Raw genomic sequence first — 27,242 nt, 5'->3', positions numbered from 1 at the left:
AACCTCAACATATGGTTCCTTTACATATAGTATGGGTCTGTATAGACATGGATTTAAACAGCAACTGGTTGACTGGTAGGCATAAAGACTGGTAAATCTAGCTCCATAAAGAATATTGATGAATAACATTACTTAATAATCATTTCAAATGAGCATTTGGAACTTAATAGGTGCTGTTAGGATACTTTAGCTCACTGCTTTATGTCAGTATATATGTATATATTTTACACAGGTAATTAATGAGTTGGGGAACAAGCTCTTTACTCCCCTTCACTACACCGATCAGCCACAACATGAAAACCACTGACAGGAGAAGTAAACAGGAGAGGGAAACTTTTGGACCTGGCATTCATTGGTGTGGATGTTACTTAGACATGTAGCACCCACCTAGACCAGACCAGGCATCCCAAACTGATCAAGTATCTGTGGGATGCACTGAAACGAGTCTGATCCACAGAGGCCCCTCCCCTCAACTAATAGGACCCAAAGGCCCCCCACTAACAACTGTTGCCAGACACCACAGGGCACAATCAGAAGGCCTTGTCCCTTCTCTGATGAGTCACGACTGTTTTGGAGACACAAGGGAGGTGGTCATAATGTTATGCCTGATCGGTGTGTATAGTCACACTGTAAAACTGTACCATATAACTGTTAACATGACATTAAACTTGAATGAATTCCTGTTATATAAGTGTAGGCATGTTGGCATGAGAATCTGTCCAGAAAATAACTACTTACACAAAAATTAGGGTTTGGGGAATTAAACATGTTTATATTCCATGTACAGGTTACTGGAAAGGAAGTGCCTCATGATCCCAGCTGGTCGCTCCCTTTACAAGTTTATGTGGTCATACATTTCCTGCTGGTGCTGAGGACTTATCACGAATTGTTTGAAAATAAAATGGTATGTATTTTTCAGCTCCTGAAAACTGTACATGAAGATTTGGTTTAGCGTTGATTGGTGCATCCATCTTACATGCCTTTATTTCTGTAAGACTTGTAAGCTAAAGGATTGGCTCTTTTGCCCTTTAAGATCCAGACTGTGCACTGATGCGTTTAGGCTATAATAATTGCTCATATACAGTATGACAAGGTGGTCCAGAGCGCTTCATATAAAGGCATCCTGACTTTTGCGTGTTTGTTTGCCAACACTATTTCACCCAATTATGCAGTTTGTTGTGGCTAGTCCATGGTGGAGTCCTGTACTTAGCCAGCAGGAAAAGACTAGCTCTGTCTAACATCATGACAGAATGACGGATTGGTATTCCCCTTTAGAACAACCTTTGTCTATTATTTTCCACTCGACACGCCAAGAGACCCCCTTCCTCCATCCTCAGAAAAAAAAGAAACAGGTCTCCTCAGCAGTTATCTTTGGAAGACTTTTTTCCCTCGACATAGTTTTGGTTAGCCAGAAATTGCTGTCACGCCCAGCCTCTTCATACTCCCAAATAAAATCGCCTGTCTCTCTTCTCCTTTTTTTTTTTTTCCCCTGATCGCTACCTCTGTGGGGCTCTTTCAGTTGTGGTCCTCTCTCTCTCGCACACACACACACCTCCTCTCTTCATCGCGTCGACGGCTCCCCTCCCTCTTGGCGAATGAAACGCCAGCTGGTGGTCCAGCAGTGAACACAAACGCCTTAATTGCAGAGTCAACCATTTCCCAACCCAAATAGCCTTCAGGATGCAGCAATCAGGACTTGGAGGGAAAATAACAAAGTGAGCACTCTGCCCCAACAATAAATCATGTCACTGTTATGTATTTATACCCACATGTTCACTAGCCGCTTATTTAGCTTGACAATTGATGATACACTGAGGGACAATTTATGGGCTTTGCGCTAATTCGAAGCCATGACAACATGGCTATTTCAAACAAGTGAAGCCACTCTTCAATTACATCATCATCAGGCCCATGTGTATGTTTTATTATAGGTTTGCTGAACAATTACTATTGGAGGCAGAGAGTGAACACACGTTTATCTCAGAGCATGCCTCCATTAGTGTTATCGGGTTTGCAACTTTCAGATCAAACAGATCAAGCTCTACAGAGCAAAATAAAGCTCACACAGGAATACTATTGCATCACTTAGGCGTAATAATAAGGCATTTTGTATAATTTTAGTACAAAATCACAGAATGACCAGGTTTCCACTGGCTTTTGATAAACAGTGATTCAGTGCTTACCACTTGTGGTGTGCATTGTTTTTTTGAAAAAATAGAAAGCTGTTCCTAATTAAGTTTAACAATTTTATCTTGTCCTCATTATTATTTCCACCCATCAGCAGTAAAAATATGTTAGATATGTAAGTAGAACGTGAAATAATCAGCATTTACACATTCAATAAAGATTTATATTAGTTCATTTGAAATGTTTTAAAAATATATATGCTGTATGTACCTGTGGACAGTAATGTACTGTGGCCCTGTTCAGACCATGCATTCACATCTGTGGGGAATCCAATCACAAGTGGCCAGTACAGATGTGAACACACCCAGGACACATTGAGGTCACATTTGAGGAATCCAATCTCTAACCACATTTGGAGGTGGTCTCGGTTAGTTATTGATCCCACGTATGGGAAATTTCCTTGTCACAGTAGTACAGAATTTGGCAAAAAATATATACAAAAAACAATAATGAATTTGAAAAATATATACAAAAATAACAACAGTCTGAAAAATATGTAGAGAAATAGAAATATGAAGACATTCTGTATGTACATTTTGATGGATGGGAAAACTATGAGACGGTGAGGTAGTGATTTGTGCAATATAAGGCAGTGCAAAAAAAACAGATTAGTTTTTGCAAAAATGATGACTGTAAAGAAAAAAACAAAACAAAAACATGTTGTATTTGACTCAGGCTGGTGTTGTACAGCCTGATGGCAGCTGGGATGAATGACCTGCGGTAGCGTTCCTTCTTGCAGCATGGATGCAGCAGTCTGCTGCTGAAGGAGCTGCTTAGGTCCCCTACAGTCTGATGCAGTGGGTGAGAGGGGTTGTCCATGATCGATGTCAGCTTGGCTAACATCCTCCTCTCGCCCATCTCCTTGATGGAGTCCAGAAAGCAGTCCAGGACAGAGCTGGCCCGTGTGACCAGCTTGTTGAGTCTCTTCCTGTCCCTCTCTGAGCTCCCACTGCTCCAGCAGACCACTGCATACAGGATGGCAGAAGCCACCACAGAGTCATAAAAAATCCTGAGCAGTGACCTGCACACCCCAAAGGACCTCAGTCGTCTCAGTAAGTGAAGGCGACTTTGGCCCTTCCTACCATTCCTTTGGTAGTGTGAACACAATGCATTCTGAGTAACATTAAAGACCGTCTACTCAGCGACCCCCCTCTGCCATAGCGTTGCAGGCCAGCAGCGTCATATTAATGCGCAGCAAACAAAAAAAGACAACCAGAAGAAGTAGTAGAAGGAGAAGCAAAAATGACAAAATCAAGAACGGTACAACACAGAAGTCCACGGATGGACAAACAAAGAAACATAATGCCTTATTTCAGTTTAGGCCGAAGAGTCTGTCCAACATACCTATGCCACAGCCTGACATGCATCTCCCCAGAAATGTAACTGAATGTTGTAGTGATGCAGATCGCAACAGTTGTGTCCAGTCCAAAATACATTTCCCTGGCCATGTCTCGTTGGCTAAACAAATACAGAAAATTCACTCTCTTTATGCCTCCTACACACCATCTCTCAGACGTCTTCTCTCTTTCCTGCATTGCAGTGAACTATTGTTCAACATTAATTAACTTTAACTCCAGCATGTGCTGCTCGGTTGCCATTGGTTGAAGTACAAGGGAAACTAAATACTTAAAATTATGAAGGCCATCTGTGTAGGCTACAACGTAGGCTCTGGTTAGATCTATTGTGGGAGTGTAAACCAAGCTAAATGCTAGCTAATGCAGGAATCCTGCAATAAATCCTGCTGTCAAAAAGGTTATAATGTTACGTTTTTGCTGAAACAGTTTCATGGAGGTGTTGGTTCAGCTGTGTGGTCATTTTGGAGGATGTGGTTTGTGCTGCTGTTGTATTGGGTTACACTAATAGGTGTCTGTTATGTTGTCTGCCTCATTATAACAACACGGGTAAGATAAATAACAGAACATTTCTCTGTTTGATTCATTACAGTCTAGCATCATGGCAAAAGGTGACTTCTAACTACTTGTATCTGATTGACAGGCAACTGAGAATATATTTTGTATGTTAGTGAATTAACATATCCAGTCGTCCAGCCAGCATTCACAAACTTCATCATAATAACAGCTGAAATAATGACCTGACTAATGAGTTAATCTGCTTTGACTCAGGGGACAACAGAATAACACAATCAGTCCTCTGCTCACGGTACAACGCTGCCACCAGATGTTAACTAACCTTTCTGTCCTCTGCTGCTGGATGACACTTGATCGCATTAAAAATTAGAAGGATAAGAGAAACAAAAATAGAAAAAAAAAATTCCCAAACTGTTTCTTTAAAGTCGTGGAAATGAAATGTGACTCCACTCGGAGACACTGAGGGATTTGTGAAGGATTTTCTCTCCAGCGCAGTGTCTCAGGCTATGTTCCTCCAGGGTGATGGATGTCAAACTTAAAAAACAAAAATCATGTGACCAAAAGTGTCTGGTCTGCTGAGCCACCTGGGTTATTTAATGCAGATAACTTCACATGACCTTTGATTCCAAAACAATTATCAGCTCATTACACCTCTTACCAAAAATAACTGTATCTGTAACCTTTAAACTCCATTGTAATTCTTTAGCTTTAACATACTCCGAAAGTAGTGTGAACTGATTTTTTCTTTTTTTTTTTCTTGTTCTGACAGATGGACTCAGCCCAAAATTTCCCCACGTTTGATTCACAGAAAACATAATTGTAACATCCCTCTGTATTCATATGCAGTATGGGGGCTCAGATTATATAGGTCTTGGGGGTTTATGGATTACGACTCTAAAGAAATACTGTTTTACTGCATTCTGTTGATGGGTTCATTTCATGTTGACTATATATGGCCTTCTGGGTATGCACAGTATGAGAGCAGTCAGTGAGATTTGGCTGTCAGACTCTGTATTGAGTGTCGAAGAAATATAAACCTAAGCTGACAGCCCACAGAATCCTCAAGAGACACCAAGCTTCCAGCTGCTGCCCTGAGCCAAGGCCGTAGGTTAGAGAACACGAATCAAGCCGTACATGACGTTCTGTAGTTATGTGTGTGTTCATGCAAGTCTGTTGCCTAGTTTATATGTTGAACGTTGCTTGGAAGAGGTCAGTGTGTATCTGCATGGGATTTCTGCTCGGATGTTGGTTGTTTTGGCTCTGCTTAGGGGATTCAAACTACAGTCTTTTCAGCTGTGGTCAAGTCCCTTGTCAAGACCCATCTGGGATGTCTCTGTAAACTAGGCATGTCAGTGTAAAGTAAGAGGCAGAGCACATTTACTACAACCTACAGTGCGTGCCAGTGCACTTATTCCGAAGATCAGACATGTTTTTGTTGGCACTGCCCAGTAAACAGTTAAACAGCTGTGCTGCTTACGACTGCTCTCCCAGTAAGGTCACCTGTGATCGTAACTTGACCAGCATGATATTGATTTAAGGTTTTAATTCCAAAGTATTTTTTTCCTCACTGCCTTTTTCATGGTGTCTAAATGTGTCTCAATCCTAGATTCTGTCCCAGTTCACCATTTTGGGTATGACCATCTACATTTTGCTCACTCTCACCTCTCTGGGCTTCATCATTGATAAGAGGTACAGTACAGACCTTTTTTTGTTTATTAATATGGAAGCATTCAAAGTGTTCGCATGTTTGACTAGACAATAAAATGGGTGAGGAGTAAGACAAAGTTTAGAGAAAAGCAGGTTGTGGTTCTCAAGCTTGGGGTTGAAACCCTCCAAGATGTTACGAGATGGATATTCAGATATATCTTATATCTGAAGATGTATTGTGTATTTACAAGATACATTTGCTTTTCATTGGATCAGCTAACTGCTAATAATTAATTAAATGTTGTGGGTCTAAAAGGTTTTAAAAAAAGGCTTTTGTATTGTCAAGCAGGAGACCTGACCTCTTTGAGCCTCTACAACATATCAAATGAAAACGTGTGAAAAAGGAATCTGCGCTTTTTTGTGAAATGGTCACAAGCAAGTACAGGCTGTGAGCCACTGGGCTTTGCATTCCCCAAATCAAAGGTCCGAAGCTCAGTTTATACTGGAAATTAATGTTCCAAAGGGGGGTGTAGGTCAAAAAACGTTTTCCCTGCTTCTTGGTAACAAAAGCCCACTGGATGACTCAAAGATACACCCTGCACTTTTAATATATGCACAATATTTCTCTCCTCAGCAGCTTCAGAGGTCAAATGTATTTGAGCTGAATTAGCCCTAGAAACTGAGCCACTCACATTAAGATTTACTCCACATTGATGTTGTGTTGTTGGTTGATGTGTCCTAATGTTCAGGCCAACAGCTGCTGTCTTGGAGATGCTTCGGTGTGTCATCATGGTGACAATGCACAGGTACAGCTACATGAAGCCCCTCCTGCCTTCACTGGCTGTGCCCACAGAGGTGAGACAAACTGTAGTGTGTTACAATCCAATTTAAAGTTAGCAGAAGAACTAGAGATAGTGTCTTTGTTTTTGTATGACTTGGCAATCATTGCCTACAATGCATCACAACTGATTGTAGTTTTGGTTTGAAAAGCAACAAGCAATTTGAGCTGCATACGGGCAGCTTTATAGTTAAAATTTCTGAAAACGACTAGACCATTGTTATATATTTTACTGACTTGTGTACTTTTATCGTGCCAAAAATTTCCAGTTGACCCTTTTGAGAAAATTGTAATTTTATTAAATGCATTTGATCTTGGTTGCTGTCAAGGGCGCTATACTGTCCCACATTTAGCGCTTCAAGTGGCTATAACTTCCAGGGTATGGTAACATAACATTGTCCAATATGCTCATAAAGTAGTTTTTTGGGCAATTATTAAATTATTATTAAATTAAGTGGCCAGAGTCTTCAAGTCTTCAGTGAAAGGGAAACCTTGAATAAAATCTATGAAAGGCTCCAGGGCAAGGCAAAGTTCTCAGTGTTTTTCTAAAGGTAAAAATGAAAGTATCTCCTTTAACAATTGTAGAAACAATGGTGCTTAATCTAGCTCCCAGTTAAAACGGATTAGTATGCAGGTAGCCAGTGACGCAAATGCTAAGGCATTATACTGAAAATGTATAAGTTTACAGTTGGTGGTACAGCTGGTGGTAAATCAAATATGTAGTAGTCTGTATGGAAGTCAGGGGTTATGAATACATGACGACCACAGTATGTCTTCAGTAACTGTTAAGAGCAGGACGTGTCCGGAACATATGTCCTTCCGAGGCTGGACTGCACACATGCCTGTTCACTGTACACACAGAAAACAGGTATGAATGCTAATTAGACTTTCCTGCCAAACCTCCTCTCAATCCAAACAATAATTAAAGGTTTGATGATGGCATGGGATCATGGGAGTTGCTGTCTTCACAGCAACCTCCAATCAAAATCTATCTGACATGAGAACTGCACCCCAAAATCACCACTTATACGATCGGTTTAACCACAGATGATACCACTAGACGAACCAATAATTCAATTTGCCACACAATGATGGTTAGAAAAGCTCTATGTGTAGTTGCCTTATCCAAAAAGTAAGTAAGTTAGTTAACAATTAACATTATTGTAATATCTGCCAGAGTCACGTCAAGTGGATTTGGATTGGTAATTGTTGTAAAGACAGCAATGATGATCCGATGTTACTTCATGCCTTCACTGAGAGTCAGAAATTGCACTCCATACCTTTAACAGGACAAGCGACTTCACATCCCTGTATGTGCTATATCCTGATTCAGAGCTTTTAAGATGAAAATATTACAACATGTATTTGTTTCCAACTTGTGTTCACTCTCCTGTCATTTAGCTGCTGAATCCTACTCTAAATATCATGTGATGTAATCACCCAGATTATTTACACAGACATCACCTGTTTTTCAACCAAACCATCTTTGATTGAGTATAAATACACACAATGGCACGCAGAGTCCTCGTTTACTAGAGAACAGCCAGGAGTTTAAATTTGTAGTTTGGCCAACTCATGGAATTAACGTTAATTATCTAGAGTGAAACTTGTTTTGTCAGCTGCGGATATCTGTAGCTGCCAGTTTAAACTAAATGGGTGGTTACTGATGGATGGATGTATTGCACATATGAGCAAAAGTTGAAAGAACAGTAAGGCTACGACAACATGATAATAAAAACAGACATGTTGTCAAACCAATAATGCTCACAAAGAGGATTTAGGATTAGTCCAAAAAGTAAAAGTGCTTCCATGTAGTATCTCAATCATCAGACAGCGTGTCCTCAAAAGTCCTGAAAACGTAGCTCTTCAAGCTTCATTTTTTAAAAAGCAAAATAGCTTTTGGAGTACATTTTATTGTTTTGGATGAGCAGTTGAGGTTCACAAAACAATCAAACCTCAGGGTCTTCCCTAAGACAACATCTCAAAAGAACTGAAGTGAACTTTGAATATACATTCAGAATGTTTTCCATAACTATTTCACAAAATGGTTAATTCTACTATAAAAACATGTTGTGGAAATCATCCAGAAAACCTGCTTGTGTCTAATATACATCATGTGCAACATTGAAAGTGTCTAAATACAAAGAACACCAAGTCCCATCAACACTGAATTAACTTAACTGTTAATGAAGAATGTGTGTAGTGAATCAATGCATGAGCTTGTGTATCTAGGGCTTATTGCTAATCTGCTTAATTTTTTCGTTGATGTATTTTCGAACTATGCTCACATTGAAAGTCAAATCTTATGGATATTTTATCTGGATAAGTCTGGGAATGTATTGAAATCTTAATTCCAGATGTTAGTAGCTGTGAAAATTACTAATCACAAGCAAATACGAAGAATGATTTTATTGTCAATAGTGATATGTCTCAATAAGATGACTCAAAACATTTTGAGGGAAAAATGTGCAAAATGTGTTAATTTATACGTTGAGAGTATCATGTTCCTCTGGTGTGTGTAGCCTGTTTGCCAGTGATTGTGTGTGTTGTGTGGTCTGCTTTATGTGTGTGAAATGTGTGGGAGCTGGGTGCTAAGTCCAGCCCTGCAGCCCTGTGATCTATGAGTCCAGATGCGCCGCCCAATTGACCATAAAATTGGCGTGCCTCTCAGGCTCTGGCAGCCCAACTGTAGATGGCGGCTGACCTCTCATTACTTACTCACTCCAGCGGCCTCTTTTTTATTTTTTTTTTCCTCTCTCTCTCTTTCTGCCCTCGCTTGCTGCTTGCCATCTCAGTGTGAATGAGAGCAACGCTTCTGGAACCAATTAGTGTCGTCTGCTGCTAACTAGCGCTGGTTGATGAAATTTGCATGTGAGATTTTGCAATTGCTGCTTTTATGTCCTCTGAGTCCACATCTGTGCTGCTCAGGTGTTCAAAATACAACTTGAGGCTTTCCCACCTTTTCTTTTTCTCACCATAAAATAAAATATAACTGAATGAATTATAATTTTTTAAAGCCACTTCTAAAACGAAGCGCATAACCAACCAAAGCAAAATTTGTGCTGATTTATGCTGCACATGCTGCACAGCTCTGTCACTTTGACAGCACTGTAAGCTTTATACAGCCTTTTCCTAAAGTACATCATTAGGCCTCATTTCAAGTCGCAGTACATCAGGTTGAGCTGAATAAATGTCTTGCTTCCAGGTGGGGCTCATTGAAAATCCACACAATTTACTTGAAATGGTTTTTGACATATTTGCACTCTTTGTTCAGAGCTACAGCAAAGGGGGAAACAGTGAAACCACCCCCAAACTTGAAGGCACTTTAATGATATATGGTTCCAAGGCGTGAGATTAACGGCCAGCTCTTTGTTGCAGAGGGGAGGCATGTTTTTGAAGTCAGGCCAATCAATTAACAGTCGCTAGAAATGGAGAGGGAGAAATTTACATTTAATAGTATTCAGGCTCACTGTACTTTTAAGAAAGAGGGGCCTGAAAAAAACTACAAAAACTAGGTCATTTTGTGGTCCTTCAAAACCAGTGGTGTGATATACTGCACCCTTAAAGCTCACAGTGGTATTTATAGTGGCTCTGGAGATTTCCCTTGTAAAGCTGCAGGCTTGACCTGTAAACCGGGACTGCCTCTTGCTCCCAGCCGCCCACTTGCCTTCCCAAACCCACGTCTGTGCAGCTCACATGAAGGCCTCGCTGCTTCAGACCAGACGAGGCTGGTGACCGTGTGTGTGTGTGTGCGTGTGTTACTGTGCGCTGTTGGTGAAGCTTGTTAAATTTGCTTTTATTCACATATTTTGAATAAGTTTTGCACTTGCCAGAACATTTTACAGCCGAAATGTAAACTTCCTCTCTGACTTTGGTGAAAAACTCTGCAATAGTGATAGAGATTCTATCTAGATTCTATCTAGTCTCAAAATCTATTTCTGCACTTGGTTATTTACTATAATAATATGAGCTTGGCTAATTAATCCAATGTATGCCTTACACTGTATATAAATATACATAGCCACAAGTCCTGAAAAGTTGAGCCAATATGACTTAGTGCAATACCACTGTTGGTCAATAGGTGCTTTCATTCATTCATAATATGTAACTGCTTATCCTCTAGAGCAGGGGTCCCCACACTTGCAAACTACTTTTACAATGACCAGGTCAAAATGATCTACCCTTATGGCACAATACTTTTTTTTACTCTGTCAGGGCCCAGTTCTCCCACTCATTTCTGTAGCCCTTCTTTAGTCATTATAAACTGGAAGGCTACCTACTTAGTTCATTAGAGTTTTGCAGTGTTTGACCACACATGCATAGGGAGATCTCAAAATGGCTGTCCGCCAATCTGTTTGTATTGACCAAGTGTCAAATAGCATAGTGAGTATAGATGACAGACTAACATCTAACACATTTTTTCTGAATGGCACACGATCACGATCTATCTTCTTCACTATCGGCCAATCGTGATATTGGGCACAACTGCTCTAGTGGGTCACAGGGGAGCTGGAGCCTATCCCAGCTGTCAGTGCACAGGAGTCACGGTACACCCTGGACAGGTCTCCAGTCTATCACAGGGCTAACACAGAAAGGCAAAACACCATTCACATTCACATGCACACCTATGGCCATTTTAGTATCATCAGTTAACACTGTCCTCTAGAATTTGGACTGTTGGAGGAACCCGGAGCACTTGGAGCAAATCTGCACAGGCAGTACATGCAAACTCCATACAAATAGGCCCCAGCCACCTGGCTGAACCCAAAAACTTCTTGCTGTGAGGTGTCAGTGCCACTACACCACTGTGCCACCCAAAAATCTTTGACTCCACTTGATTCCCATTCACAAATCATCTCTTCTCTTGTGACAAACATTCATCATCACCTTTCTGACAAAAATGTGTCATAAATTTCAATTCAGGAAGTTGATTTTCTTTAAGGGACTGTTGTGGTTAAATGCAGCATAATCATTGCTGTTAATGTATGCCTATGTGTGTGTAAACATGTACTGCATTTCTGAGTACGGGGGGGGGGGGGGGACTTGTGGTGTTGAGAGTGTAATAATGTAACATTGGTTTTGTGCTGTGAGGGCCCCTTGTGTTGCCTGAAGGCACAGAGAAACAAGCAGCAGAGCACTGCATAGACACAGTGTGTCCCAGCTATTCTCTCAGATTGACGCTAACTGCTTGTGAAGTCCCAGAGGAGAGCTCATAAAAATACACCTGACTTTGGTTGAGAATTAGAGATTGTCAGAGAGATTCTACTAAATGCAAAAACCTGTTTAAATTTAACTTTAAGGGTTAAGATTCAAAATGAAAAAAAATTGGCATCCTTTTGTTCTTTCCAGTTCTTTCTGACAGTTTTTCTATTTTATAGTTATGAAATGAAGCAAATAATACCCACAAAGAATAATAAAAAGCTTGAGGGGTTTTTAACATGGTCTACTTTTCTTTTCTTTTACAATATGACTGAAATGTTTCCTTGTAATAAAAAGAGTTTAAGAAGTGGTATATTAGGTCATGCAAGTTTGACACTTGAGAAGCAAATCTAAATCAATGTAATTCCTTTGGTTCCAAAATACAAAAAAAAAGAAGAAAATCATCTAAATAGTTTTCAGACCCGATTATATTTTCCATATTTTGATCTCTGTGCTGATACTATTTTCCAATCTCACAAGAACCCTTTTTAAGGGAAAACATAAATGCTCCATGGCAAAAGGGAGAGGTCAGAACAATATTATTAAGTTCACATGAAACACAAAGGCTGCTTCTCACAGAAAACTGGCTTTATCATCAACACATCACCCGAGTTGTCTGTAAAAATTACAAATCCCACCCCATCTTTCCCACCATTCCAGCCAAGGGCGGTCAGATAAGACAGAGCAGAGGTTGCCATTATCTGAGTTTGTTGTTTCCACCTGCCAGGACTCAGGTGTGAGAGGTTAGCAGCCTTTTTTTGAAGCAGGAATGTGTGGTGGCAAGAGGCAGCGCTGAGGTTAACAGGCTTGTTTGGAGCTGTGGAAACTCTGTGAGCATGACATCATTTGAGAGCTCACAGGAATGGAAAGGAAAGGAAATCTACTTCCAGGGAGAAAATGGAGGGATTTGAAAGAGAAATGTTGGGTAGGACTATTCCATTGGCCTAAACAGCGGGGTGGTCGAGCATACACAGTGTGAAATATTATCACTAAATGTGCAGGGGATCGTGCCCGTCAAAGAGTAACCGCTTGGTTTATGTTGTCAAACCAGTTGCCAGGTAAAGCTATGGAAATCTAACAGAAAGTGGTCCTTCGGGAGTTTTCTAGCAGTATTTTGCTTGGCTTGGATGAGGTTAGAGTCTGTGGCCAATGCTGACTTTCTCTCAGATTTGTCTTCCTATTTGTGCTTTAATTCATTGGTAGAACACAGCAGCCATCCAGTTTGTGACACAGCTTCAGAGCCAACACTTGTACCTGACTGAACTTGACGATAGATGTTCTGATGTTCTTTTTCTTTCTTTCTTAGATAATTATTTTACCCTCTCCCAAAATGCACATGAAGCTGATTTCACAGAAATGTACAGCCAGTTTCCAAAGGCTCACAAATTCAAAACATTACAAATGATAAAAAGACTGAATGTCATAAACTTCAGTATAAATAAGTCAAAGACATTTCACTGTAAAATCTGTCAAAATACAACTGAATGAAGGCTTAATATATTAATTTAGCCATCTTTATTGCAGTAGTGGCTTTCATCACTCCCTGCTCAGTTTATTAATCTCTCTTTCTCGGCCACGCTTATTGGCTTACTGGCTAACAATCACACGTCTGATATTGTTGTAAAATGAAATTCCTCATGGCCGTTTTTTCAAAACACTTCGAGCTACAGTATCTTGCCTGGAAAACATCTCCTGCTGCCAGGATTTGTGAGCGGTGGGGGGCGTTTCAAGTATGGAAATAGTTCAGATTTAAGGTTGTAAAATTTGGGGTAGCCACTGTCACACTTAGACTAACCCTCAGTAAGCTCTTTCCCCATTGTCCTATCACAAAGAAACTGCATGCATAAAGCTGCTACAATCAAAAAATAAACCATCTGTCAAGGCATAATGAGGAGATCAGAGGTACATATTTCTTGGGAAAGGATAGGTCCTATAAAGTTTCAAAGTGTCCAGAAGTTAGGCCTGTTCCTGGTATGGTAACACGCTTCTACTGATGTGTAAATGCCTGAATAAGAGGCACATTGTTAAGCATTTTGACAAAAGTGCAAATATTATTTCTGTCTGTTTGCACTCAATAGCAATACTTTTATCAGGACAGTAACATTTAAACCGGATACATCACCCAGTCCCTTTATTTAGCATACAGTATGCTTTGTCACAGTGTACAAGACAAAAATTATTTCCTTCTTTGAGCTTGATGTCGAGCGCCCTCAAACTTTTTTTGGGCTTTCTTTTTCAAGCCAAATCCTCAAACCACATTTTAAGGTCCACTCAATGTTTTTTATGCTGGACTCTGCAGATTTAAGCATGCACCTGCACATTGCAGTCATAATTTCGGCGGACATGGACCTGGCTTGTTCCCCTTGAAATGTAAAACACTGTGGTCCTCCCACACGCCAACTGTGTGCAGCTCCTTCTTAATGGGCTTGCTGGTCTGTAGTAAGCCTCACTCAGTCACTGCTTCTTCTCTTCTAAATGCAAGAAAATAGGAATCATCACATATGCAGTCATATCATTGTTGCAGACAGTGGCTGCATTTACATGGACAGCATTTCTTTCACCTGCTTGAAATCTTTCTGATCAGAGATTGCAACTTAACTATTTACATGTCAAAAAAAGTGATCTGATCAGATATTTGTGTTTACATGCTACAAATCGTCAATTGTCAATTTTTTGGTTCCAAAGGCATCAATTTTGGTTATTGTTCGAAAGAATGGATTTATTCCAACAATCAAGTGTTTACCTATTTATTAGGAGCTGATATTTTTCTATTGAACACATTATCAAAGGTTTAAATCACCCCTCTCATTCTGATTGAAAACTCCTTCTGACCTCGTCAGTCTGTCCACATGAGGTGATTGACGTTGATAGACATTGATATTCTGATTGGGCTTTTACTCTGATTGTTAGTGGAATAATTGAGTCCTTGTAAGCATATCTAGTTGCTGCAGAGGTGATGGCACATGGACTGGCATGGGGACCATGCTGAGCCCTTTGGCTGATCTGCTTCATTGTTCAAGGCCTGGTTCTGACTCTAAAAACCTTTAAATTTGGTTCCACAATATCTGAACAGTCAATGATCTGTTATTGAAACATCTGTTGTATGTGATGTATGTGTTGATGGAGGATTGTCTCCTTCTCAGAGGTTTTCGGTTGCCCCTGGGTGTAGAAATTGTTTTATTTGGGAAGCAAATGTAGGGCTCTTGAGTTACCATTCTCAAACCGCTCTTGTTGTTTAGACCTTATTCACCCTCTCTAAAGCTGCCACTTCCCTTTGCAGGCAATACACTCTGTGTTCGCTCTTACAGTGACAGATTTCTTCCTCTCTGAGATCCTGACCTGTCTTTCTGAATTGATGAGACAGTCGTCTTCTTTGTACACAGTTAATTTCCTGCCCGGTGCTGGCTTTGTCTGCCGTCTCGGCCTTTCATTTTCCTGCCAAAATCTTGAAAGTTAAATTATTACCTTTGCTGCTGACTTTCGTGTTCCTTAAAGAGGAGACCCGGTGCTGTTTCAAATTTTCTCCTCATCGTCTTAGTCAAATAAACTTAAATCGGGCAGTAGATCTTTGTTTACCAGTTTTGCTGCAGTGCCAGCTTCTTGGCGCAAGCTGACAGAGATAGACACATTTTCCTGATTGTTGAGCTGATTGTTGTTGATTGCTGCCTCTTTGGACTCACCTAGTCAGAAAGCCACACATATGGCAGAGAATTGGAATGGATTCAAGGACGGTTGGCTCCGAAATCTGTAGGAATGTACAACAGAGACTGTTCTTAGTTTTATAAATATCAGAGGGTGGACTGAAGAAGTAAGGGTAACGATACATCTCTTATAGGCCCTTGGAGACTCATTCATCTGTACTTCTTCTCAGAGGAATCCATTGAACTCATTCATTGCAGACCCAGGTGTCTTCTCTTTGCTCCATTAAAGTACAAACAGGGGCTTCATTTTGCAACAGTAAAAGTAACCTTTCCATTTTCTGGTCTTATGCAGCATAATAGAGTGCTCTTCACCAGCCGGTCCACCAGCTTGGCCACTTGGCCAACCAGGGAAGTTTGGTTAATGATGAGGAAATGACCTCTGCAGCTGGGCTCTGTAGTGAATTGAATAGATATGAAAACATATGTCCTCTGGGTTTTATCGTGTTTTTCTAAGACACATTGGTCTGCAGGAGTTGTCCCTGACCTTACATGTGACATTGTAGCACATATGCTAGAAGACTACAAATACATGATGTGAAAAAGAAAGAAGAAAAGAAAATGTCCAAACAAGTAAATAATTCCTTATCATCCTTATCATCAGGCCACTTTGTGTTTTGCTACACTTTCTTAGTTGTGCGACTGACGTTTCAGTGTATTTTGTATAGCTGCACTTTGTCTGCATGTGTGTGTGTAGGAGTGCAGCCGCGCCATTTCTCATAGCAGTGCTACGGAGTAGGCCCTATGCTGACTCTCTGGTGGGACGTTTACCTGCTCAGCATATCCTTCCTGAGTCTGGTCAAAAATCCGAGCACACAGACTCCAAATCTGCTCATAATGAACAGGCGGAAAGTTCTGTGTGTGTTTGCGTGTGTGTGTATGTGTGGGAGTACACATGTTTCTGTGCACATATCCAAAAGAACTAGTGGTGTTTGTATTTGATGGGTATGCTGGGGCTCTTGGATTTACATTATGTGTGATTTCTGTCACTGTCTGGATGTCTGTGTAAATGTATATGCACATGCGTGACCTACTACTCACAGTACTGTTTTTTGTTTAAATATTGGGTTTTGTTATGAGTTTGCAGTGATTTTATTCCAGACTTCATATATATTCCAGTGCATCAAAAGCTTTCTGATCCCTTTAACAGCAGAAGAAATACTTAGATTTGTTACTTAATTGAAATTAATACAGTTTTTTAGATAATCATTACATCTTTACAAAATGTTGAATATTATCCAAAATAAAAGTACCCATTACGTAGTGTGGGCCTACTAGTTAAATTATTGTGCATTGTCCATAGTAATCAGTAATTATGAATGATGCAGACGTTTCATTGCGTAATTAGTGTGCTGTTTGACAGGCTTCCCCCTCCACTCTGTTAAATTTCTTGTCTCTATTGTGGGAGAGCCGGGTTCCCTATGACATGTTGTGGAATTGCAATGAATTTACAATATATTAACTTGTACATCCACCATTTCTGGAAAAGTCAGTAAACATGTTACAACTCGTGAATATTACAGGAGGGGGCAGTTTCTTGTGAACACATTTGAAGGTAGTATTGGTTAATAAAGCTTTATGAAATTGCTTAATAGACCATTTTAATCTTGACTTGTCATAGTAGGTAAAGCACTGGTGGATTAATGACAGCTGCCTTCCACTTAGGAGAGGTCCTGGTTTTGTGAGTCAATGTTAATTCACTATCATGGCCTACAAGGACGCTTAATGGAACTAAGCCATCTTTGAAACACTTTTGCTTTCCTGCTGTGACCAGTAAAAATTTCTGCTGTGAAATGTCCTCTCCCAGTGTATTTCCACCAAGCTTATAGCTGAGTCCCTGCCTAATCAGCTCATATAACTGAAGACACCTGCATGGGTGTACATAACCTTTAATCTGCAATGCCCAAATATAGTTGCGTTGCACCCGTTTTTCCCTTTATCTTTACTGTGAAGGACTGTCACATGGCGTGCAAAGCAGCACTGCTGTATAAACTCCAAAGCAGCCAAATCATCATGAAGAAAAAAATGATTCTTGTTGAAACTGTGTTGCTGCCACTCTTGGCCAGGTCTCCCTTGTAAAAGAGATCTTTGATCTCAATGGGACAAACCTGGTTTAAAACTAACAACAGCAACACTGCAGATTTGGTTCTGTTTAAAACTTTAGTCTTGTTTGTGAAGCAAGACTCTTAATGCTATGTTCAAGGACTACAAACAAACATTTTATGGTTTGTTTTCATCAGGAGTCTCCACCCACCCTGGCTGCACTGCCAGATTAAAACGAAAAGCTCTGAATTATTTTCCGTTACAGTTCAGGCCAGGTCTGGTGGACTGTAGGCAGCCATATGGAGAGAGAGCTCTGGAAACATCCCATTACAGGTCATATATCACGCGTCTGACAGCAGCCATTCTGCTCTGTTTTCATTTCAATCACGAGTGCAGCTGCATTGGAGAGCAGCAAGACTTGGCCATGTTAACCCACTGAGGCCTGGAAGATTGTTAGCAGGGCCACTAGAGTGCACTCTGGGGTGTTGAACGCATCTCCTTGATGCTTCTTATCCATCAACATCACCTAAAAGTTCAATGTAGTGTTTGAACAATGTGGCTCTGGAGGTCAGTACAGAGAGTTTTTTGTGGGAACAATATTGGATTGTCAATCATATTAGCAACATTTTCCTGAAGCTTTTGTTGGGATGCAAATGTCTGGATATTTTTAACTCACAATAAAACCTGAGCCTGAATATTTTTTGCATTGCAGCTAATTAAACTCATGTTTTAGTAGAGACAAATTAACTATTTAAATTGTTAATTAGTGGCTAAAGTATATAATTGGTAATACATGTTTCTGTCATTGTTTTGCTAAACAAACAATATAATTAATTTTATTTTAATAATTTAAATATTACTATTAATGAGACAAAAACTAGTTAATGAGACAAACACAGTTTCTCCTGTTCAGAGTTTTCGTTTCACAAATGTAGCATGCAGCAGCAGCGATTGTCTATCAGATGAATTCTCTCTGAAAATACTGGAAATTTAAGTATGGGATGGGGACAGATTAGAGCATGCAGGAGGCAGGTCCTGACACATAGCAGCACGAGCACTCCCTCACTGTGAATTCTCTGGACATTTACCTGTTCTAGTCACACATTGACTCAATCAGAACGTAGAAAGTGACTTGTTCATCATCCATCTCTTCGTAGTTGACAGTCAGTCGCTAGTGGACATCCCAGGCTCTGATTGCCAAGGTAACCCTCAGTAGAATCAACACATTTCTAAGACTGTTGAAGGTTGGATTCCTGCTAAATGGTCCTAATAAACAGACAACTTAGAGTGACAGAGCTGCTCTTGAGCAGGATACTTGATTCAGACTCTGTGACTGCTTATTTATCCAAAGCAGATCGTACTGAGAAAGAGCCTCCATGTCCTTCCTGCTGTCGGCGGCTTTTGTATTCCTACCCTTAACAAAGTGCCTCCTACCCCAAACAAAGTAAGTGTGAGTGCATCTGCTAAGGTATCTACTTTGGGAGCTGGTGCCACGTAGCTGCACTGTTTCCTTTAGTAATATAAGCTGTCCCACATGGGGGACAGACAATTGTAATGTAACATGATGGGAGTGAAGATGGAGAAATGGGTGCCCTCAACATGCACCTTTGATAAAAACCTCTGTCATGTTTCAGTCTTGAGTTTGATTGAAATGTGATTTGTGAGGTTCGGCCAAGCCGGCACTCCGATCTCAATCCCAGTCCGTCTCAGAGACTGACACAGTGCAACTTCACGTATTTGTAATTCTCTCATCTGTTTTTCCTTTATTGAATTTACATCTTCGTACCAACAAAACACATAAAGCGTATTAAGGTAGTGAAGTCTGTAAAATAACTTTGACTTTGAAGTGAACCGTTGCTCTACGATCTAAACCTGTTGGAAAGACAGTGAGTCAAATTGAAAATCTACCCAAAAAGGTTCTCTTACTGCTGTTATATTCGCATTTTTGGTTATCCACATTAAATTAGTAATCCATTAGTAAACTGCATTTTGCAGTTCTATTCAAGTCTTGCTCTGACCCATTTTCAGATATGTTTGACTATAAAAACATATTAACATTTAATGTCTAGGCTTGACTCCAAACACAACATGCATTTGAATGGGCAATGTTTTGAAAAGGTAAAAAACACATATATACATGTGAAGTTTTGATGATTATAGTGTTTATCTGCAGGTGGTGAAAAATTAAATTGCTCCAAATTATTAGTAAACGTGAATACATTGGAAATGGGTCATTGATCAGGAGCACCTTGTAAAAACTATTATATACACATAATTGCACTGATAAGTAACTGGAAGAAGTATTTAGATTACATGTATGTAAAATTAATATTACCTCACAGTAAAGGCCCTCAATTACAAGTAAAAATTAAGCATTTTAATATTTACATAAGTAAAATTCCGCCAAAAGTATATACTGAAATCAGAATTTATAAATACATAATTTCCGATATGCAGTTTTTATCTACCTAATAACTTGTGATGAACTGGTATTGCTGTCAAACAATGTAGGGTGGTAAAAAATGCATTATGTAGGGTAAATAATACTAATTTCCATGAGTACTCTGAGTATAGCTTAATTGCTTGGATATTTGAGTTTAAAATTCTAGAAACATATTGGTGATATTTTTTTTAATAGCTGGCAACCGTGAAAGGAAAACGTAAAGAATCAGGGTCATCCTCTCTAAGTCTCCTCTTCCTTTATTTCATCTATCCATCTCTCAACAGGGAGGTTGTTCTCAGAGCAGGTACTGAGAGGTAGAAAGGCAGAGACTGTACTCGCTCCCTCTCTTTTGCTCTGGTTCTCAGAGGAAAACAGCTGCCGTCGTCAGGAGGACATTTAGCTCTTTTCCCATCATGCATTTTTGCATGTGATGGACAACAGTCTAATTTTGGCTTGAGTTGCGATGTAGGATGCAGTTTATGGGGCAGAACGCAGCGTGGGGTGGAGGTAAGGGGCCGTTTCTGGCAAAAGCCGGCCCTGCTCTCCGAATAGCGAGGTCCCCCATGGTTGCGACACTTTTGACCCTGTCGTGAGAGCATCGAGGGAGAAGACCTGCTCTTTGACCTCTGAGCCCACTTTCCACATCATCCTGAGACTGACTGCTCCTGAGAAGTCTCAATGTTGTCTTTCAAATACAGATAAAATTTTCCTTCATATCATTAGACAAGCTAATGCTTTTAGCATATATGAGAATAGCATACATCTCTAAAGCTATGTAAGAATTATTAAACTAATCCTTTCAATATTCATTTTCAAACAAAACACACACACACACACACACTTTCTTCACAGGAAAAGCGGTTACAAAAGAAGATGTAATATTTGTAGTGGAGATAGTTTACAGCCTCTTACAAGAACGTGTATTTGTAAATGTTGGTAATACAATGAACTTGGGAACTTTTGCAAGTGGGCCGAGAGCTCTTGACTGGAAACTGTGATTTATCAGACTTTTAATTGTTAGAATTTATGGCAAAAAAAGAAAATAATTAGTTAGGAGATTCACATAAAGTGTATTAACTGTCATTTTGTAAAAGCAAAAATATTAATAATTGCTTCTAGCTTCCCAAATGAGAATTTTTATTTTATTTTGTTTTATTTCTATGATAATAAAATGTTCCTAAATAATAGGGGAAACTGTACTCTTGATATTTCTGTGACCATGAAAATAACAACACATCTATTGATAATCAAATATTTAGTGGTATCTCTGCAGAATATAATATGTGAGGAAAATCCATCACATCAAAATTTATTTAAATTTAAACTCAAGCTGTCAGCTCACATACATTTGTGCAGATGTTCAGTGTCTTCATAGCACAGGATGGCTATTACCAGTTTATAGTGTTTAATTCAGTGCCACTCTTCTTTACAAGGTGTCACAGCCATAATTTTGAAAGAAACACACTGACTTCTCATCTAACCGCCTGTGTTGCTCTTGTCCAGGCCTTTGTCTCCCTCTCTCTGCTGTACTGGGCTCTGCAGAGCTTCTCTCAGCTGCTCAGCATCAAGAAGAAGGCAGACTGAGTCAACTCAGGACGACACTGATGTGTAGAAGCTCATCTTTTTTTTTTTTTTTTTTTTTTTATAATTTCACAGTAGCATGTTTTTAATCACTTTTAACACTGTGTGCAATTTCTTAGTGAAATCCATCCTGTGATTTTTGATGCAGAACCAAAACTAAATGGATTCCACTTCTGCCTGATATACATGTTATGTATACCTGCTTAAAGCCTGTCTACAACTAAAGAATTATCATGTAAACTAACCATTAACCAAGACAAGGCAAGGTGCTCCCTATTTTTTATACCTGCAGTACTAATGGAAGTACTAATCATACTTGTTCACATGAGCCACACTGCAACTATATACCTCTTACGACTCAAGTGCTGTTCATACTTCTCATTTCAAGTGTGAATTGCAGTATTGCACAGCACTGTATGATGTTTTGTTATCCATGTATCCTTACAATAAAACATTGTAATTTAGCTTTACCAGTGCCTGTTCTGTAATCCTTAAAAATGCATACAAGGCAGTGAAAATATATAAAAGGAAAAAAAAGGTGAAAATATAGCAAATGCAAAAGTTAACAGTCAGTGAAGAACACTTCTGTCTTACAGATGATGCCTAAATAAATAGGAGCTAGTTATTTAGTTAGATGTAGATGACCGTTAACTGTGGAAATGATTTAAATGTTCTCAAATTTGACTCTAAATCAGTGTGTAGATGTTGATATACACATGGATTTTTTTTTAAATATCTTTTCCAGTTGTATTGTACAGATGAATACTGTAATATGCAGATTATGCAAGCAAATATTTCCTGCAAACCCAAGGAGCATACGTGGGTGAATATTCATGATGTGTTAACAGGTCTACAGATGTTATTATAGTAGAGTAATACCATGTGTAGACCTACATATGTACACGAAAGACTCATGCTGTGCTCAGTGATATACCAGACACCTTCTCAAACATGTTCATTGAACAGATATAAGTAACATTAGTGAAGAACTGTTTGCAGAAAGAGCTGATTAATAAGTAATTAAGTAATACAAGATGTGCAAAAACAATAAGAAAGACTTATAGATGAGGAATTATCAGACCACTGCAGCTCAGTCTGCTCACTCAAAATCAAACAGGACAGAAAACTGCTGCCGCTTTTGTTCTACAAATATCTCAGTCAGAGATGTCACTGTCAGTCATTTCAATCAGCTATGACAATGCTGATTAGGGGTCACCTCACCTATGTGCTCTGTCACTCATGACGCGTTTTTAAAAGTGTTCTAATAGTGTTTGATCAGTCCATCTTCAGTTTTCTAGAGAAACATTCTCCTGACCTTCCTGTCCTTGTGAATGAGGTGAGTTCTTCATTCCTTCTGTTCACTGAATTCAAAGTTGAGCAATTTAGTTAGTATGGGATCCAGAAGACAAGTTGATGATTTGAATGATGTAATTACTAAAGTGAGCTCAGAAAGATTCAATTCAGTTAAATTCAATTTTATTTATATAGCGTCAATAACAATACAAGGAAAGGAAAGACTCCCTCTTAATAGGAAGAAACCTTGAGCAGAACCCAGCTCATATGGAGGGACCCATCTGCCTAAGGCCAGCCAGGTACAGACAGAAAAAGAGAGAGAAGAGAACAGCAGGAGGAACGACATAAACATACAGGGACACACAGCAGTTAACATGCTATACAGTAGTTGTACAGAATTGCATGACTAGTAATAGAGAATAAATTAGATATGAAATTAGAGGACAGGATTCCTTGAAAGAGAAAATAAATGAGATAAGAGCCTATTGCAACATAACTAAGGGATGGTTCAGTCCAGCCCTAACTATAAACTTGATCAAAAAGGAAAGTCGTAAGCATAACCTTACAAGTAGAGAGGGTGTCTGACTCCTGAACCCAACTGGGAAAGATCTATTGGAGAAAAGGATTCCAAATACTGATTAGGTCCTACTGAAATTTCTAATGCCACTGTGCTTGGGAAGGAAGGATGTGTTGAATTTCCTGCATGAAGTCATTACTGCTGAGGGCTAAAGGAATACAGTTTTGTTCAAAATAATAGCAGTAGCACTAGCATTTAATAGTACATCACAGAATGTTGTAAGATAATGAAGCCGGGGTAAAAAAACAAAACAACAACAAAAAAAAATAACGGTATACCTCCGAAGCATTCTCCGTGTATAGCAGCTAAAGATCTAATAACTTTAGACAATGAAATTCACCAAAATTGTTGATGTGCAGCCTCTCTCTCTCTGTCACCGCAGGTGAAGTTGTTAATCCTAGCCGTTCCTCTGCTAGCGTTAGCGGATGCCTTTTCAGATGCGTGTGCATTGCAGTAGTACTTTTGTTGTATTTCAGGACTGACTTACATATTCTGCATGTCACAATAGTATGGGCTTTATCTTTAGTGAAGTATTTCTACACATTTGATAAACCACTGCTAGTTTGCTCCAATGACCCACTGGCCTCCTCACCTGTCTTCTCGGAGGCGTCCATGTTGTTATTGTTACATGATCGGTGACTAGTCGACTTCCTGCTTAAAGCCTAATGGCATAGCAGAAGAAAAGGGAATGTTAAGCTGTTCTTTACAAACTCATACATTTACTGTATAAACTGTAAAATGCTTAAAGATTTAGCTTTATAACCACTGTTTCTGAGAACCACTTCTTCGGCTCAGGTCGATTGGACTACATTCCACCATTCCTCTGTATTTCTTGGTTTTGCCTCAGAAACAGCATTTTTGATTCTCACCCCATCAATTTTCTATTGGATTATGGTCTGGGGATTGGGCTGGCCACTTCATAACATTAATCTTGTTGGTCTGGAACCAAGAAACTGTACCCTTACTGCTGAGTTAGGGGTCGTTGTCTTGTTGAAACCCCTATTTTAAGGGCATTTTCTCTTTGGCATATGGCAACATGACCTCTTCAAGTATTCTGATGTATTCAAACTGATCCATGATCCCTGGTATGCGATAAATAGTCCCGAACCATAGTACAAGAAACATCCCCATATGTGACTTGAATTCCATGTTTGGGGGTCGTCTGACCAACTGTCTGCAGCCCCTAGAACTAAAAAGAACAATCTTGCTTTCATCAGTCCATGAAATGTTGCACAATTTCTCTTTAGGCCTTCATTGGCAAATTGTAACCTCTTCAGCACATGTCGTTTTTGAAACAATGGGACTTTGAGGGGAGCTCTTGCCGATAGCTTCGCTTCATATTGGCATCTTTCTAAATGTTGCAGTACTCACAGGTAACTTTAGACCTTCTTTGATCTCCCTGGAGCTGATCATTGGCTGAGTCTTTGCCATTTTGGTATAGTCTATCAACAGTATTGTGCATGAACGCGTTCATACCTTTGGGAACTGTGAACTGAACGCATAATTTTTCCAACTGTGAGCGTAGACATGAGTTTCGCTCAATCTGGAGGGAAATTACAACATTCACCCACCGACTGTATGTATTTCCTCCATTCAGGAAAAAAAAAAAAAGGAAAAAAAAGTTTTACGACAGCTGGCAGCCAATGTGCAATTTACAGCATACAGCATGGCTGGTGCAGCTGAAAGAGAAGTCGTCTCCAGCGGCGCAGAAGCTACTGATCCACACATACAGTATTTACAGTGAATGGTTATTCAAAAACACAGTACAGATCTTGGCAGAAAAAAATATGACAGTCTGGGGATGGATGGGCAAGTCAGTCAGAGATTCTATTGAACAAGAATAGCTGCTCATTAAAATAAAACATTGTGGAGTCTATGAACTTAGTTCAAAATTGAAAAATGTGAACTATGAACTTGAACTAGTTTAGTAGGACAAGAGGCTGATGTTGCACCTCTGGCTCAGGAAGGTGTACAGTCCTTCTGCTGCCTGGAGAGTCGAAGCGTGTGAAGAAGCTGTTTAAGGTCTCAGGCAGAGTGGGATCATGGCTGACCTGCCGGTTGCTGTGCTTGTCGTCGGTGATGGTCCTGATGCCCTTCCACATATTACGTGCGTTGTTCTCGTTGAAGTGCTCCTCAATGTGCTGCTTTTATCTTTTGCCAGCTGGATGCCCTTTTTCAGTTCTTTCCGGGCCCAGCTGTAAGCCAGCCTGTCTCCTGATCTATAGGCTGCATCCCGGGCTTTTAGCAGGGGCCTCACTGTGCCGTCCACCCATGGCTTCTGGTTAGGAAAGAGCATGATTGTCTTTGTGGGTAGGACAGCATCAGTACAGAAATGAATATAGGACAGCACAGATGACGTGTATTCCTCTAGATCAGCGTCTACTTTGAACACAGTCTGTGTGCTCAAAACTGCAATTGATCTGGTTAGTGTTGTTGGACTGCTATTATTTTGAACACAACTGTATGAAATCACTTGAAAACTCAGGGAATTCAGCTAAAAATTCAGAGTAAGGAGCAGGTGGGCTTTTTTGCGTTTTCCAGACAAAGAGGCTTAAGGCTTTCAAATGAGTTAAAGCTCTGCTTATGTTTAGGTTTAATAGATAAAATAGAGTGGAAGATTGCTGCCACTCTTCATCCTCTGCCTGTGCTTCGAGAATGTGATGATTGCTTTGACTAGGTGGTGTAGACTCATTTAAACTGACACATCCATCATGCTGCAGCCATGTTTCAGTCAAACAAAATTGATCAATCATATGAGAGACACAATTAGACGAGAGAGATCTGACATTTAAAAGGCCACATTTAATTTTCTTATTCTTCTGTTCTACCAATGAATTTGTATTAGGTTCTTATTAATAACTCAATCTGACTGAAAACTCCTTTCGGATCGAGCCAGCCTGTGTATGATTGATGTGTTTACATCAGGAAAATTTATATATTTATATATAACCTTTTAATTATACAGGTTGTTCAAGGGTTTCTGGCAAAGGTCAAACTTTAACAGACATTATCCTTCTTAACGGTCATTGCTCGTAGTTGTTCCATCACATAGCTTTAACAGTAATAAGAAGCTCTTCTTGACACTCGATTTCTCCTAATCCCTCCTCTGTGCTAACTGTCTGTGATTAGGTTGAGGTTATTCTGTTTCAGGCCTATTAAGTTTATTTTCAGTTTCTATAAATGATTACTGAAAAAGTAGAGAAAATAAAAAAGACCTTTTGGCACTGATTGTATGGGACTTTTGGGAATTTTATACTGAAGCTGTACATTTTTGCTTCTTATTTCTGTCTAGAACTATAAATATCACAAGGCCAAGAAATCTTTTTTTTTTAGCCGGACATGTTAAAGGGGAACTACAGTTTTTTACAACCTGAACCTTAATTCTGGCATAAAATACGATCGTTTACTCACCCATATAACTTTCGTGTAATTTGTATTCGTTCGGGAGATAATTAGACCAGCGTATATAGTAGGAGTGACTAAGGTTCGTCCACAACCTCGAATCGGAAACATTTTCAGCCATGTTGTAAAAAACTAGCAGTAGCAAATTACAGGTAAACAAGCCAACCAACGCGGGCGCGTGTGGCGCACAGAGACGACATCATCCAGGTCAGAGGACAGCTAACTCCGGACTCAATGGGGAATAGCACTAGCGTACGATAACAAAATATTGGTGAAATGAACGAGTTTCACAGCAGATAATGCGTTATTTAGAGGCTGCATTTCGGTACCCCATTCACTCCACTACATTCAATTCAATTTTATGTATATGGCGTCAATAACAATACACTCAAGATGCTTTACAAAACCCGGCCTGAAACCCCCCGAGCAAGCCTGTAGGCAATGGTGGCAAGGAAAAACTTCCTGT

General features: G+C 39.7%; 1 protein-coding gene across 1 annotated transcript in view; it reads left to right on the top strand.

Moving 5' to 3' along the window:
• Positions 1-520: 520 nt before the first annotated feature.
• dgkb (diacylglycerol kinase, beta) overlaps positions 521-27,242 on the top strand; it is a 112,338-nt gene continuing 85,616 nt past the window's right edge. Inside the window, exons 1-3 of the mRNA XM_084556818.1 lie at positions 521-904; positions 5,662-5,744; positions 6,452-6,557. Coding sequence (XP_084412944.1) covers positions 767-904; positions 5,662-5,744; positions 6,452-6,557 — 327 coding nt within the window. The 5' untranslated portion in view covers positions 521-766. The remainder of the gene's footprint in view (positions 905-5,661; positions 5,745-6,451; positions 6,558-27,242) is intronic.

Source organism: Chelon labrosus (assembly GCF_963514085.1).
Source record: "Chelon labrosus genome assembly, chromosome: 12".
NCBI classification, from domain to species: Eukaryota; Metazoa; Chordata; class Actinopteri; order Mugiliformes; family Mugilidae; genus Chelon; species Chelon labrosus.
This window is presented reverse-complemented; position numbering and strand designations above follow the sequence as displayed.